General features: G+C 37.4%; 3 protein-coding genes across 3 annotated transcripts in view; 1 reads left to right on the forward strand and 2 right to left on the reverse strand.

The window, feature by feature from the left end:
- The window catches only part of tecta (tectorin alpha), a 34,854-nt gene extending 31,973 nt beyond the window's left edge, over nt 1-2,881 (reverse strand). Inside the window, exon 1 of the mRNA XM_057320795.1 lies at nt 2,768-2,881. The gene's annotated coding sequence lies outside the window, so the exon portion shown is untranslated. The remainder of the gene's footprint in view (nt 1-2,767) is intronic.
- A 1,211-nt stretch (nt 2,882-4,092) lies between these two features.
- Nucleotides 4,093-10,520, reverse strand: tbcela (tubulin folding cofactor E-like a). Its single transcript, XM_057320894.1, has 5 exons — nt 10,344-10,520; nt 6,757-6,903; nt 6,335-6,499; nt 5,311-5,450; nt 4,093-4,278 (listed from the first exon to the last, which is right to left on the reverse strand). The coding sequence occupies exons 3-5, from the start codon at nt 6,471-6,473 to the stop codon at nt 4,093-4,095; spliced, it is 465 nt and encodes a 154-aa protein (XP_057176877.1). The 5' UTR covers nt 6,474-6,499; nt 6,757-6,903; nt 10,344-10,520.
- Nucleotides 10,521-10,832: 312 nt separating this feature from the next.
- LOC130545935 (transcription termination factor 1-like) lies at nt 10,833-16,181 on the forward strand. Its single transcript, XM_057320873.1, has 10 exons — nt 10,833-11,240; nt 11,384-12,047; nt 12,338-12,523; nt 12,731-12,809; nt 12,927-13,051; nt 13,466-13,673; nt 13,782-13,868; nt 13,969-14,034; nt 15,318-15,403; nt 15,788-16,181. Exons 2-10 carry the CDS (start codon nt 11,429-11,431, stop codon nt 15,973-15,975), a joined length of 1,644 nt encoding a protein of 547 aa, XP_057176856.1. The 5' UTR covers nt 10,833-11,240; nt 11,384-11,428; the 3' UTR covers nt 15,976-16,181.
- Nucleotides 16,182-16,203: the final 22 nt, after the last annotated feature.

Below are 16,203 nucleotides of genomic sequence, written 5' to 3' on the forward strand. Positions count from 1 at the left end.
CAAACCTCTATGACTTTGTTTCTTCTGCAGAACACAAAAGAAGATATTTTAAAGAACGTTGGTCAACAAACAACACTGACCCCCATTGACTTCCATTGTATTGACTTCCACGGAGACATTTCTCAAAATATCTTCTTTTGTGTTCTACAGAAGAAAGAGTCATATACAGGTTTTAAATGACAAAACGATTTGAGAATTTAAATTATATTATATCATTAAGTTGTGCAAGCTTTATATAAACCCTAGGAATCATTTAGAATGCCGTGCTTACTTATGCTTTAAGTTTATGTCCAAGCAACCGTAAATGTAACTAAGGTTACAAAATGTCACTTTTCATTACTTTACGCAAGCAAGGTTTATATCTCATGCATTGGGTCAAAAGCTGTGTTTGAGGTCAGGTAGCCATCATTCCTTTCTGTCCGTCTCTGTCTCTGTTCCCTAGATCTTTGCCCTCTTTCAGAGGGTTATCACAGAGTTGGTAACATAGCCTAAGCTCTGATCTCTGCCCAGGAGGGAGCGAGAGCAACCTGGGTTCAAAAAGGGGCCAACCTTAACCCAAATCTCCAGTATACCTCAGCACCTGCCCTTTACCCTCCAGTGCCAACTCTCATCTCAACCTCATCCCTCTGGGAAAGCAGCATTTTCGCAAAAGAAAAGAGACAGGAGAGAGAGAGATGATGGGAATGTGGACAGAATAAGCAGGGCCAGTGAACCTTTGTTTTAGTTTAAGCAAGTCTATAAATGCAACATTTTCAAGTTATATGCTTAAAGGGATAGTTTGTCATCACTCAAGGTGTTCCAAACCTGTTTAAATTGCTTTGTTCTGATATTGACTACCATTCGTTTTCAATAGTGCCCCAGATCTGTTTGGTTAAAAACATTCCTTCGAGTTCGGCAGAACAACAAAATGTATACAGGTTTGGAACAACTTGAGGGTGAGCAAATGATGACAGAATTTTCATTTTTGGGTGAACTATCCCTTTAAATTTGTGCACTTTGTACTCATTTTTAAAATTATACGAAAACTTTGTGTCAAACGGACAGAAAATGAATCTGAATTTTCTTTCTCTCAAGGGAGCTGTAAACTATTGTGACCCCATTATTGAGTCAGTGAGCAGAACATGAGACGTCCAACTCATTAACTGATGATCATTCTGATACATTTCAAATGAAAAAAAAAAACATAATTCAGACAATGGGAGTTTAATGATTTCACATAACTATTAGACATTAGACACAAGAAAACACTTGCTGAAAGACTCATTTCCACCTGACCTCCGGTTTCACAACAATCGCTAGAACGGGAATTCCTGTGGCACTGTTTACACAAACTCATCAATACACCAGGCCTATGTGAGCCATTCCAGAACGAAAAACACAGCATCTGCATCACTCAATGGACAAAACAGAAAGTCTGGGACGTCGTTCCACTCCTTTAAAAAGAGAAACTCCCGCAAACCCAATCCCCCTAAATGAAAAGGGGCAGGAGAGACAAGCAAGGGAGTATAAGGGGGGGAAGAGCGAATAAAGCTGCCACCTCGTGTATCGATTTTCTGATTGGAGTATTCTGGTACAAAGGCGTCTTTGAGGAGAAAGAGAGTGGACACATTGTCTCCCAAAGGTTAGACTCCCCTGCTGGAGGCTGGAGCCTGCCGTAACCACTGAAAAAACTCTCCGTACAATCTCCCAGGTTAAGTGGAACGAGGTGGGATACAGAACGTGGGTGATCCGTTTTAAGTGTCTTTTGTCTGCGAAGACCCATCGAAATGTCCCCTAAAAGTCCACCTAAATGTCCACCTAAAGACCCAAATAAAAAAAAAGTAACATTTGCATAGCTAGAGACCGTAGACTAAAAACAAGAGAAAGGAAACTACGCTAGAACGCAGCGGATTGTCGCCAGGATACTTGGCTAGCAGGGGAGTGAAGGATTGTTAAAGGAAGTATTCCTGATTATCCGGAAAAAGGGGGCTGACATCCTTAAGATTCTATTACCTGCTACCATCCAAAACAGTGAAGTTGAGTTGTAATAACCAGAAAATTGGCCAAACATCCCTACACAAGCGATACTGGCAGAAAAATGTTGACTATGAGATCCAAGTGAAACTAACCTTTAATGTCTATGAACTGACTGCGAAAGGATGTAACTGAAATTACAAGAAAGATAGATATGTTGCTCTTTTACAAAATGATTGTAACAAAGTACAGATGACTTTAAAGATCTCGAATTGAGTTAAATATAAATACTAGGGCTGTCAAATGATTAATCGCGATTAATCGCATCCAAAATAAAAGTTTGTGTTTACATAACATACAATATAGATATGTCCATTGATTGACACAAGAATGTATTGTTTTCTCTAGGGCTGTCAAATGATTAATCGTGATTAATCGCATCCAGAATAAAAGTGTGTGTTAAAATAATGTACAGTATGTCTGTGTAATGTGCATATTAACTTTGCATTTATAAACACATACAGTACATGTATACATATTTAGGAAATATTTACATGTATTTATTTATATTTACCAATAATTTAAATTATACATAAATCTTCATTAATGTTTATATTTAATATTTTCCTTAAATATATGCATGTATGTGTATGTTTTTATAAGCACAAAATGAACAAGCACAGTACACAGACATATATTATGTAAACACAAACTTTTAATCTGGATGCGATTAATCGCAATTAATCGTTTGATAGCACTAGTTTTCTCTAAAGACTTTGGCACAGTTGGTGTGAGGAGGTGCGGGTGAGGTTACCTCTGTGGAAGCTCATCCTCAGGGCAGTCCAGATAGTAGCGGACGAAAAATCGTTCTGCATCCTCTCTCTCTCCATCAGTGACGACACTGCCGTTCAATACAGTCACGCTAGGCAACCTACCAAAACAACAGAAAGACGTCTGTGTGTGTGTGTATGTGCAGAAAGAGGGCAAGAAAGGGATGCACAGCGATGTGTATAATCCTTTATGACAATTTGTGTTTAAACGTTTGTGGCTGTTTTGTGAACATCAGTGTGTTTACGCACTGTGCGATCGTGAGGAAGCGTCTTTCATGGTCTGTGTATGGCTGTAGTAGAGGTATTCCCTGAACTCTGACCTCCTGAAGCTTTGGGAAGAAATTCAGTTTCTCGATGTCCTCCCACCGAGCCAGACCTTAAAAATAAGACAACACCAAGATATCATCTGATAATTTATTACTGTTTACAAAATATTATTTAGGAAAGTACATAACATTTACAACCCATTGTCTTCGTCCCTGCCTAAAAATAAGCAAATCTGCCAAAAATGTATGTATTTATTTTTAGGCATTTAATACACTTATTTTTTTTTAATGAACCATCCAGGGTTGCAAAATAAAAACTGAGGACTTTTGAAAAGAATAAATAAGAACAAACAAGTAAAATTGTTTGTTTTACTCTGCATAAGGCTGGTCGCCTCACAGGGGCCGACATCATATGACCAGCAGAACTCTACTCATTTTACACTAGATGTCAGTATTTGCCCAATTACAAAACTAAACACACACTGTGCTCATTTAACACATGACATGTGAAGGTTAACCTTGCAACAACACAGACATGTGTGTGTGTGTGTGTGTGTGTGTGTGTGTGTGTGTGTGTGTGTGTGTGTGTGTGTGTGTGTGTGTGTGTGTGTGTGTGTGTGTTAGGAGAGTGTGGTTGCTGATCTACAGGCAGGTGGTGGCGTTCAGGCACCTGTGTTGTGCAGGTTGATGCTGCGCAGGTTAGGAAAGAGTCTCTGGGGGGAGTCTTCAGGTTCGTGGATCGATGAAAGAGAGTTGTTAGCCAGGATGAGAGAGACCAGGCCTGGATACATGAGGCCGAGTTTACGGACCTCCACCCACTCCTGCAGCTGGTTATCTGTGATATGCAGCAGCTGCAGGGATGGGCACGGTACAGACGATACGCTCACACTCTCAAACTCATTCAAACACAGAAACAACTCCTCCAGTCTACACACACAAACACACACACACGTTTTAGTGCATGGCAAAATCATCAGTGGAGGATGCTAAATATAGTAACTACCTCACAAATTCAGACTACTGAAATGTTTGAAAACACACACTTACTCTGGGGTCTCTCGTGTAAGCGTATGCACCATGTTCCAGGTGACGTGTGTGTTAGTGAGGACGAGGCGGCGGAGGCCCGAGAACGCTTCAGCTGCTCCAGCTTCCAGACACGACCCTCTCAGTGGATTCATACTCAGATTGAGAAAGTCCAGGTTAGGGATATTAGACAGGATCTTACTTATCTAGAGAAGCAGAGAATAATCATAGAATTATCATACTGACTAATGTACAATACTCTCCATTTTTCACATTTTTTTTATAAATCATTACTATTGGTCACCCTTCATGTTTGTCATGTGCAAATATTTAACCAATAATAAGCACTGAAAATAGCTTGTCATCATTGACAGTGTTTAAAGGGATAGTTCACCCCAAAATGAAATTCTGTAATGAATTACTCAACCTCAAGTTGTCCCAAACCTGTATAAATTTCTTTCTCGAAAGATATTGCGAAAAATGTTAGCAACTGAGATTTCTAAGGAAACCGTTGAGTAGGAAACATTAAAATGGTAGTCAAAGGTGCCCCAGAACTGTATCTTCAAAATATCTCATTTTGTGTTCAACAATATTTTGTTCTACAATGGTAGTCAACGATAAACCAGAAATCTCAGTTGCTAACATTATTCCAAATGTAGTTCTTTGTGTTCAACCAAACGAAGAAATGTATACAGATTTGGAACAACTTGAGCGTGAGTAATTCATGAAAGAATTTTCATTTTTGGGTGAACTACCCCTTTAATTCTTGGGAAAAAATGCTGTGTTGTAGTTTTGGCGATACGAGCTTTCACCTTAATTATAACAGTTTTTCTATAGTTGAGGTTGGAAACAGGCCTAATCTACTATAGAGCTGCACAATGAATCGAAAATAAACTGCTCATTCTATCGCTGTTCTTCAAGCCTCCTCAGGTATTTTCATTACAAAAAAGTATATTTATAATGATGATGAAATGCACATTAAAATCCACTCGAGCAGCATTTCCTACCGATCACATAGCCGTGCTTCACGGACAAACAGAGCATTAAACATTATCGCACACATTACGGTATCATAATCGCTCTAGACAGGTCAATTTATACTGTATTTAGTGTTAATCGTGATTTATTGTGCAGCCCTAATCTACTATCTACATCATTTTCTTTTTTTAAACGTTATAGTTTCACGGTTAAATACTTGATTCTTATTTTTAAGTAATCCACAATCCATTTTTTCTCACCTCTCCCCAGTCTTTCAGCTGGTTGTGAGAGAGGTCCAGCTCAACCACGTGAGAACAGAAGGCGGCCACCTCCTCCTCATCTCCAGCCTGCGTGATTCCACAACCATCCAGGACCAGAATTCTGGGCAGATTTAGACGATCTGACACCCATGCATAGACATAAGTGAGGTTAAATATAATAATAAATGTAATGCATATTCTCTCTAAGAGCAAATTATCTACAAATATTATATGTGACCCTGGACAACAAAACCAGTCTTATGGGTCAATTTTTCAAAATTGAGATTTTTACATAATCTGAAAGCTGAATAAATAAACGAGTATATTATGTATATATTATATATATATGAGTTGTTAGAATATGACCATATCTGGCTGAGATACAACAGTTTAAAACTCGGGAATCTGAGAGTGCAAAAAAATCAAAATAATGAGAAAATTGCCTTTGAAGTTGTTAATCAGGGGCACTGTGGCAGACCATCCACTCACAAAAATAAAGTTTTTATATATTTAAGGTAGGAAATATACAAAATATCTTCATGGAACATGATCTTTACTTAATATCCTAATGATTTTTGGCATAAAAGAAAAATCGATAATTTTGACCCACACAATGTATTTTTGTCTTTTACTAAAAATGTTCCCGTGCTACTTAAGACTGGTTTTGTGATTCAGGGTCACATATGTACAGTAGTAATACAATTTGTGTTTACTGGCTTACAATATCTGGGTTTAATAAAATATGCTTAAGTATAAGAGATATACCATTTTACAATCATGACTTTATTTGGAGAAAAACGAGGGTTAGAAAATGAGGACAGGTTTATTTTCTTTGCATGTTTTTTCAAAAGGACTAGCTGAACTTATTTTCGCAGCAATCGCCAGCAGGTCACTGATGTTGTTAACAGAGATTAACTTGATTTGCAGAACACAAAACAGTTCTACAAGTCAAACCCGTATTATTACCACTACAATAGACCGCAGATCAGCTTTCGACCCAATGCCAGGCAGGAATACCACTCACCTTTGACAGGTGAACCCTGAGGACTCGACCGGATCACTACTCCAACCCCTGACCCACGGCAGTATGGGAAATTGTCAGGGCTGTACTTCTCACTGATCACCTGCACCAAAGTGCGTCCTCCTCGCTCATGTGACTCCATCTCACCTCCCACGCTCACACCTTCAGCTGAACAAACACACAAAAGAGTCAAAACATGGACACCGGGTGAAACAAGCGAGTTTTAGTCAAATAATTGACTTATTGACATTAGGGGGAAGGGTATGCCTATTGTGTGGAATTGTATCAAAGATAACAAATCTAACCAGCTCAAAGGTGAGCAGACAAATGTAAAAGAGCTGACCCTGCCAACTCCACCTGTGTTTACACAATAAACGCACCATGATGTATTTCAGGTAAACAATGTTACGAGCTGAAGAACTTACATATGAGGTCTCCTGTTTGGATCTCAAGGTCAAATAGAAGCTCATTGATGGAGGGCCTTCTCTCTGGTTCCCAATTCTCCGATGCCTATGGAAGTACCGCATTCAGAAATGGACCTTGTGGGTCAGGGGCATCTCATGACCTTTGACCTTAAAATAGCAACAAAACCGAGAATGAAATAGCAAGCAAGAAAGGAGGATAAACTGACCGCATGTGTCACATGCAATGCTTGTGGTCACAGAACAATCATTCTTCTATCCTTTTATGATGTCTAGACAAATGAGGTAACACTAGCATTGGTATAGAAAGGTCTGCCCTTGAAATTAGATCCCAAAACACTGTTCGACTCCCATATGCTGCCATTCAAGGAAGCACAACGGACAAAATAAAAGGTGCTGTGTGTAATATTTAGAAGAATCTACAGACAGAAATGCAATATAACATACATGTCTTCAGAGGTGGATAAAGACCTTTCATAATGAAGCGTTAGGTTTTTATTTCCTTAGAATGAGTTATTTCTATCTACATACACCACAGGTCCCCTTTCGTGGAATTCACCATTTTGTTTCTACAGTAGCCCTAAACGGACAAACTGCTCCACAGAACGCGTTTTCGTAAATACGTTATCTCCTTCGGCAAAGAAGCGAAAACGCAACAACATCTTACTACAAGAAGAAGATCCCGATCTTCGAGCCTGGCAGAGGCTGTACAGTACCGCTAATATTATTAAAAATGTTGTTCAGTTTATTGCAAATAACGATCAATTCGCTTCACAAGACGTCAATATGTCACCAGGAATTATGTGCTTTAGGAACTCTTACACCGTGTCTACACCGGACGTGACCGGCGCGACATGATAAAAGACAATAGAAACGCATTAGAACCCATTATAATTTTACATTTTGTCCACACTGGATGCGGCGTGACGCGACAATCCCATTAGAATAAGCCGTGTGTTGTGTCGCGTCGCGTCGCGTCTGTCGCGTCCGGTGTAGACACGGTGTTAGACAGGTGGATCCCATATCCATCCATTATATGAAGCACAGAGGGCTGCGGATGTACCAAACAATCTTCTTTATTGTTCTACTCAAGAAAAAAGGACACCTACGTCTTGGATGGCCTGGGGGTGAGTAAATAAACAGCAAATATGAGTTTTTGGGTTCATCCAAAAATGAAAAATCTGCGTCATTTACTCACCCTCAGGTTGTTTCAAACCTGTATAAATTTCTTTGTTCCAATGAACACAGAAAAGATATTTGGAAGAATGTTAGCAATTTTCAGTTCTGGGACATCATCCACTACCATGGTAGGAAAAAGAATTGTATTTTTTGGTTCTGTTGAACACATAATGAGATATTTTGAAGAATTTAGGAAAACAAAGAGTTCTCGGGTACCTTTGACTACCATTTCATTCTTACTACTATGGTAGTCCATGATGTCACGGAACTGAAAATGACTAACATTCTACCAAATATCTTTCTTTGTGTTCATCGGAACAAAGTAATTTATTAAGGCATGAAATTACATGAACGTGAGACAATGATGACAGAATTTTCATTTTTGGATGAACTATCACTTTAACGGATGCTCCGCCCAAGCCATCTAACATAGGTCATTTAAGATGGATAGTCACTAGAGGGCGGAGATGCATTTTGACATTTTAACTAAGGATTATGAGGGCACATGAATATTAAAAAGAGAATGACCCACATTGATAAGCTATTTACAATAAACGCTGCAATATTTCATGAAAAAATAGAAATGTACCTTAATTTTTAATTTCACTACAAATAACACACAACACATAACATAAGCAAAGCTTTTTGAGACCCAGGAGAATAACTGATGTTAAAAACAAGACAGAAATATTAAAAATATTAATAACCGTTTGGTCAGTGTTAGGTGTAACTAGTTACTAAGTAATTAGTTACTGTAATTTAATTACCTTTCCCTTAAAAAAGTAAAGTAAGGGATTACTCTTATTTTTTCTGTAATTTAATTACAGTTACTTTGGATGTTATTAAACTAAATACTGCGTAAGGTACGCAAAATTCAAAGTCTAACATTAAAATGCATGCATTAATGCATCTTTCTCACATTTGTAATACTTTGGTCAGTTAATAAGAGTACTTTATGTAGTTTTATATTATTTATTTGAATGAATTAAGAGTCGTCTCGTGTCTATCTTTGAATCACTTAATTAATCAAGGTTGATATAGGATATAGAAAGTAATAAGTAATTAAATACTTTTTGTAAAGAGTAATTTGTACAGTAACTAATTACACTATTAAATATGAAATTACTAATTAATTACTTTTTAAGAGTAACTTACCCAACACTGTGTATGGTTTACTTCCTGTGAGCTTTTTGTTTTTCTATGCATTTCTTTGCATATTAAATGCAATTTAGTTTCGCCTTCTCCCAAATATTTTTGTCAAATAAATACATTTTGCTGACGTTTTACTCGAACCTCTCCCTAACAGCAAACAAAGCCCCTCTGAACTCTTTTCCACTACTGTTTAATGTGTGAGCTTATTGTCTTTGAAGGACAAACTGCAAGAGTAAACAGATCTTTACTGCTGACAGAATGACCTCCTGAGTTGAGTGAGTGGAGTTGTGATCTAATAGTGAATGAAAGCAGAGCAAGCAGATAGCTGTCACAACCCTCTATGAAGTCCACTCAAAATACACGACACAAGCTTCACATCAAAAGCAAGATTGATTTTCTTCCAAAACCTTGTCTGTCCGGATATTTTTTTATCAAAGATTTTGACACAACTCTCCTGATGGGTGGGGCCAGAACTTTTAAAACAACAATGTTTCCCACAGCAACAAAGTGTGAAAATAAAAACGTCAATTGGTCGTCCTGCCCTTAAAAGTTGCTAACATGACTCGACTTGATGTTAAAATAAGCTTCGGGTCAGGAGTCAAGCACACGCAGTCAACAGCTGCACCACTGACACGTAGTTGAGTTTTAAAACGCAGCGCTGCCATGACAACGCGTTTGTTTTGAAATCGCGTTCGATGAGATTCTAACGAAAACTTTTGCGGTATTTAAGTGAAATACAAATACTCAACTGAACTCGTATTGTTCAAGAGCGTCATGAATTTTCAGTATTCCAAAACAAATATGAACACTGTAACGTTATGTCCTTAAATCGTCACTGTATACCTTCATAATATACTAAATATAGAGCCAAAGGCGTAATGTCCATTGCACAGTCACGTCCAGAAACACAAGAGGATGACGATAACAGCGAGCACATAAACGCTTTCAGTTAATTAATGTGTTTATTTATCCAATCAAGAAACAACATACGGCTGCAACAAACCGCATTTTAATTTAACAGAAGACAGGTTTTTAATTGCGACCTGCAGGTAAAATCAAAATGTCGCGCGATGAATGCCGCGAGCGTGTTTACTGAGGTAAGTTAGATGTCTGGACATAAAACAAATTAAAATACAGAGATGACGAGAATGGCTATGGTTTGATTAAAAACAAATCGCATCTCCCAACATCCACCGGTGCAATAAAGCGAAATGCATGCATTTTGTGACCATTTATTCAATGTTGTTTAATCCGCTTACCGATGACAAAGGTTCAGCAAATCGCTCTGCTTGTTTTTGTTGTTGTTCCGTTGACTGTATTTGAACACGAAGATCTAGCGTAGTTACTTCCTATTGGCGAAGCGGTGTTGTTGTTTTGCAGACTATAACGTTAGCTCCAGTGCAGAAGGTGGCAGCACAACATCAGAAACGCAAATCAAGTTGTTATTTGTTTTACACGGCATAGATGTGCACACCATTTTATGTATATCAAAGTTCTTTGTGTATTATACTGTATACTGTCTTAAAAGTTTTCTGATTTCATTTTGTGTGCATAGTCTATATATATATATATATATATATGTTTTAATTTGTTGTACATTTATCAAAAATTACATTATTGTTGTTAAAATTATATTATTTAATTTTGTTTAAGGAGATAATTGCATGACAAGTTTCGAAATACAAACATTTGTTATTATATTGCAAAATAGGAATAAACACCTGTTTGACCTGCGGCGCTGCGCAGTCTGATTGGCGTATGACATCAAATATCGCGAGAGCGACAACTTCAGTTTGGTGTGGGCGCAATCTTTTTTCTTAATTTAAAATCGATTTTCCTCTGAAATTTAAAACAGAATCATTTTGTAATGTAAATTAAATACATAATGTTAAAAGATACACCGATCCTGGATCACCGGAAATGAGTCAGTACGTTTTCCATTGTGTAATGAGCTCTATGGTAAAGAACAGGTCCAACTTCTACAAGTGACCTAAGTAGTGTTCACGTTATAGTGATTCAAGAGTCCCAGGTATCTTCGGATGAAGACTGCCTCCTGTCCGACAGATGGCAGTGTAGTAATGCATTTTTAGTCTGTGGTAGTGAAGAAGAGAAGGGGTACCCTCGTGGTAAACATTCCTGTAAATATAACTTTCCAGGTACGTAGATGTCGTCTTTATATTTAATACACATATTTCTAGGTTATATAGCTGACAACAAGTGAAGAGTGCAGGACTATATGTTAAGTCAGCTGCTGTTTGCGCGAATCACGTTTTCATCTAAAACAACTCGTGTTTTACAGAATATGAGCAGACGTATCGATTAAATACAGTCACGTGCGCTTAAAATGGACGCGGTTCATCCAGAAAAGATCAAGAAGAAAAGAAAAAGAGAGGCGCAAGATTTTGTTGAAAGTTCAAATGTGCAGAACGAGTCTGAAAAGAAAAACCATAAGAACAAGAGGAAAAGGGACGTGGAGATTTTAAATGTCCAGACACGTACAGAGAAAAAGAAGAAAAGGAAACTGAATGAAAGACAGTTTGATATTGATACTGAAGAGGCGACATTGCTGGATGATGGACTCCTACATGAAGTAAATGACACCAACTCACCATCAAAAGAAGTAGAGAGGAAGAAAAAGAGAAAGAAAGCGAAGAGAAAACATTCAGACTGTGATGACTCGGCAAAAGACCCTCATGAAGAGCAGTCTGGTACCACCACGGAGATGGAGAACGTGTCAAATGTAGATGACCAGCAAACTGCCCAAGACCTCACAGATCCTGCCACTCAAACTCATACTCAACCCTTCCGAAAGAAGAGGAGTAACGGAGAAGTTCTAGAGATTGATTTTAAACTCTTGAGTGAAATGAAAGAATTTGTTCCTGACATCGAGTCCAGATATATGATAAATGTCCAAAAAATGATCATATATGACTTGCCAAGGTTCAGGGAATTCAAAAAGCAAGGTACACTCAGCACGCCTCTTAACACAAACTATAATGTTGAAGCATATTTTATGTACTTTGTCAAGACTCGCATATTTGTGAAAGCATTTATAAAGATTTCTCATGAAAATCAGTCTTAATCCTTACAAACGAACATTTTACTTCCATTGTTCACCAGTGGAATTATTTTATTTTCCTTACTTTCATGCACCAGTTGATGGAGTATACTTGCCTTAGTTCTTAAATGTAAATAGTACAGTACAGTAAAATAAAAACATTACTAATCTTTGTTTGTGAATGTTTGTCTGAAGGTATCCCACTGAGACATGGACGATTCTCCATTGAGGAAAATAAGAGGTTAAGACGGAACGTTTTGGATTTTCTTGCTCTCACAGGAGTGGACAGTGCTACCAAGCTCTTTCACGTAAAACGGTTTCCAGACGAGAAAATGCATTTGGTAAAGTTGAAAAAGCAGCACAAGTTTTTCTTAAAGATTGGTGAGTCTTAACATTCGCATCGATTTGACCTATTTTCCGTAAAGCGTACTAGATTCAGCTTGCTCTTGATAAATACTTATGCACACTTGAATCCTTCTTGAAGGCTGTTAGAGGTTGTACTAGTTGCAATTAAATTGTTTCTTACTTTATTTAATAAAAAGTGAGGAGCACTGAATAAAGTTTCGTCATTCTGTTTCTATTCAACAGCGGAAGGAATTCCCAGGTCTTGTTATGAGGTTTTTGTCCGTGGAAGAAAAACTTTTGATGGTTACAATTATAAAGGAAGGTAAAGACAAGTATCATTACATAAAGGTGATGTATTTGTTTAGCAATAGAAGCGATATGCTCTGCTTTTCGTTGTCCTGAAAGAGAGTTCAATGCAATTCATTTCTTTCCTCAAAAGGTTTGCTGACGATGAAGTCAAAGCATTGCAGAAATATCAAACACTACATGGCAATGACTGGGTGAAGATTTCTGAACTAACTGGTCGAAGCGCTTTGTCTCTTGAGAAGCGTTATTCTCAAATCAGTAAGTTTAATTCAGCGTTTTTTCATTGTTTACAGAAAAGCTAGGTAAGATGTGTTTGTGGGTAAGCTGAGGTGCTCCCTTAATAGGTGTGTGTGCAGTTTTTCATCGTATGATGTACTTGGCCCTTTTATAAACAAAATGATGAGATAAACAAACCTGGCATTCGAATCCTGTAAAAAATATGTTTAAGAACATTGGGTAACCAAACAGAAAACCAATGAGACATTACTCAAAATATCATCTTTTGTGTTGCACTGAAGAAACAGGTTTTAACAAAAGAAAGGTGAATAAATGATGACACAATCTTTGGGTAAAATATCTCTACCTAAAAGTGGCCAGGCTCACTCTTCATTAGGGTCCATGTAGTATGACGGGGGGCATTCTAGGTCATATCGTTTGTTCTTTATTACACAGATAAGAAATTTGGGCCATGGTCAGAAAAGGAGTTACAGAGACTTTTGAGGGCTGTGCGAGACTATATCGTAACTAAACTTAAGTCCATGTCCACTGATAAGAGGACGCCAACCAGAGTCAGTCGAGAAATGCTCTACAAGAAACTGCCGTGGTTTGAAATCGCTCACAAGGTTAAAACTCGAAGCTGGACCAAGTGCAGAGTTAAATGGTGAGAGAAATCAGATTATTTTCCGCGCCAAAATTTCAAAAAGTTTGGTGTAAACATGTACTCTAAGTGATTCTCTATTGTTCATGAAAGTTTTCTTTTACCCTAAAGGATGGGCATCCTTGCGGTGCGGATGTCATATGGGAGTGTGTGCCAGGGAAGGAAATCCCACGAGGCCAAAATCAGACTCATTCAAGCGTAAGAATTTGTGTTTTTCCATGCTTACCTGGCTTGAGCTGTTTTGTTTTTCTTTACCCGTCAACAGCTTGAACGTGATAAATTGTCTTTGTCCACACAGAATGTATGAAAGCCAGGTAGATGATGTTGTGGACATCAACTGGGAGGACCTCACGGGTGCTTTTGGGTGAGGATTGTTTTCAGTCCGATTAGTGTACTATTTGCAAAACCCCAAAATTAGTTATTATAATAATATGAGATAGTGTAGTGAGGTGGTGTTACATTAGCCCGTTGTCATACAAAAACGGCATTTTAAAACTAAAACGATCCTCGTTTATGCTACCGTTTCCATATGCGTTATAGAACAAATCTGTGTTTACACTACACTACAGAAAACGCATGTCACATGACCATTCAGACACGCAGGGCATGCGCACATAAATGTAAACAGTTGTATGGGCATACTACATAAGTTGGTTGTTGATGACAGTTGGTTACTAGTCACAGACAGACCAGTACAAAATGAACATGATGGCGAGGAAAAGCAAGGACGTCTTCGTTTCCAAAAGTGTCTGTTTTTGGGGGTAGAAAACTCTGGAGTAGTGTAAACGGCAGGCGTAACCGTAGCAAGAATTGTGCGTTTTTAAAGAAAAACGCAGTAGTATAAACGCCGCCACACCCGCCCGTCTCTCTGTCTGTCTTTGTGCAAGACATGCGTGTATGTATACAATCACATGAAAAAAGTTGGAACTTTGAGAAAAACGAACAGCTTTTACTAGCCAGAAATTTCTGTCACAGATGGGACTCATGAATAATGTAGGATGCCTAATGATTAGTCGTGACTAATCGTTTGCAGAATAAAAATTTTTGTTTACATAATATGTGGGTGTACTGTGTATAATAATTATGTACATATATAAATACACACACATGCATGTATATATTTAAGAAATATTTGTATTTAAATATTATTAGATATTTATAATTTATATTATATATAAATATATAATATTTAAAATATTTTTTTCTTAAAATTATACATGCATGTGTATTTATATACATAATTAGTATAAACCGTGCACCCACAAATATTATTTAAACAAAAACTTTTATTCTGCAAACGATTGTCGCGACTAATCATTAGGCAGACCTAGAATAATGCAGTAAATGTTAAAACGGGCGTAAAGTATTTGTTTTGTTTTTTTGTTGGATAAGACATTTTGTCCAACAAGCAACATGTTATTGGGTAGTGTCGGGTAAGATGTGTCAACTGGTAAATTGGCATATTCTGATGAAAGAGTACCCTCTGAGGAGCTCATTAAGTTCATAAAAGATGTAATTGTCTGTGCAATTACACAGGTGGCATTAGTAGAGAGTTTCTAGTAAGTAACTAGAATAATGGGTCTGCTTATTCAGGCATGATAATTGTCCAGTCAGTGTGAATAATTATTTTTGTCTTCATTGTCATAGCGATGTTCCTCCTGCATATGTTCAGATGAAATGGCATCAGCTCAAAGTGTGCTACGTGCCAAATTGGCAGAACAAGAGTTTTGAAGGCAAGTATTGCAGCATTACTGCTAAATTTGATTTGATATTTTAGGTTTAGTACACATGTTTTCTATTGTGTGTACTATACCTTGATATTGTATATTTATATTATTATAATTTAATTAGGGCTGTCAAACGATTAGCCATAATCATCTGGAACAAATTTTGTGTTTACATAATATATGTCGGTGTACTGTTCATATTAATTTTGGATTTACAAACACGTACACAAACATGTATACATATTTAGCAAATATTTATATGTATTTATTTATATTTACCAATAATTTTAATTATATATAAATGTTTATTGATTTTTATATTTTTCTTAAATATATACATGTATGTTTTGTGTATCGATTGACATGAATGTTTGATGTCATTTCTGCCAGACATCGTTGACTACCTGCATGAGAAGGTCAAACCAAAACTGGAGAATGAATGTGAGGATCTTGATGAGAATGACCTGCCAGCTGACCAGAAGCAGAGCTTCCTTCTCTCAGACATCTTTCAGGATATAAATGAGAATTGTGACATTGATGATGATGGTGACGACGAGGAGGAGGAGGGTGGGCAATGATAGAAAAAGGACTACTTTTTTACTTGTACAGTTTGATTAGATGTTAACTATGAAAAGGATGTAACATATTTCTTTACTGTGTAGATAAAAGATGTACATAAAAGATGCTGTTTATGTTTAGAATGTACAAATCTTGTCTTTATTATCAGTTAGTTTTTACACGTTTTAATAAACAAGTCTTAAATGTAACAGGCTTCCGAGTATGTTTTAGCCTCGCAAGAAGGTAAA

The sequence above is a fragment of the Triplophysa rosa genome, linkage group LG2 (genome assembly GCF_024868665.1).
Source record: "Triplophysa rosa linkage group LG2, Trosa_1v2, whole genome shotgun sequence".
NCBI classification, from domain to species: Eukaryota; Metazoa; Chordata; class Actinopteri; order Cypriniformes; family Nemacheilidae; genus Triplophysa; species Triplophysa rosa.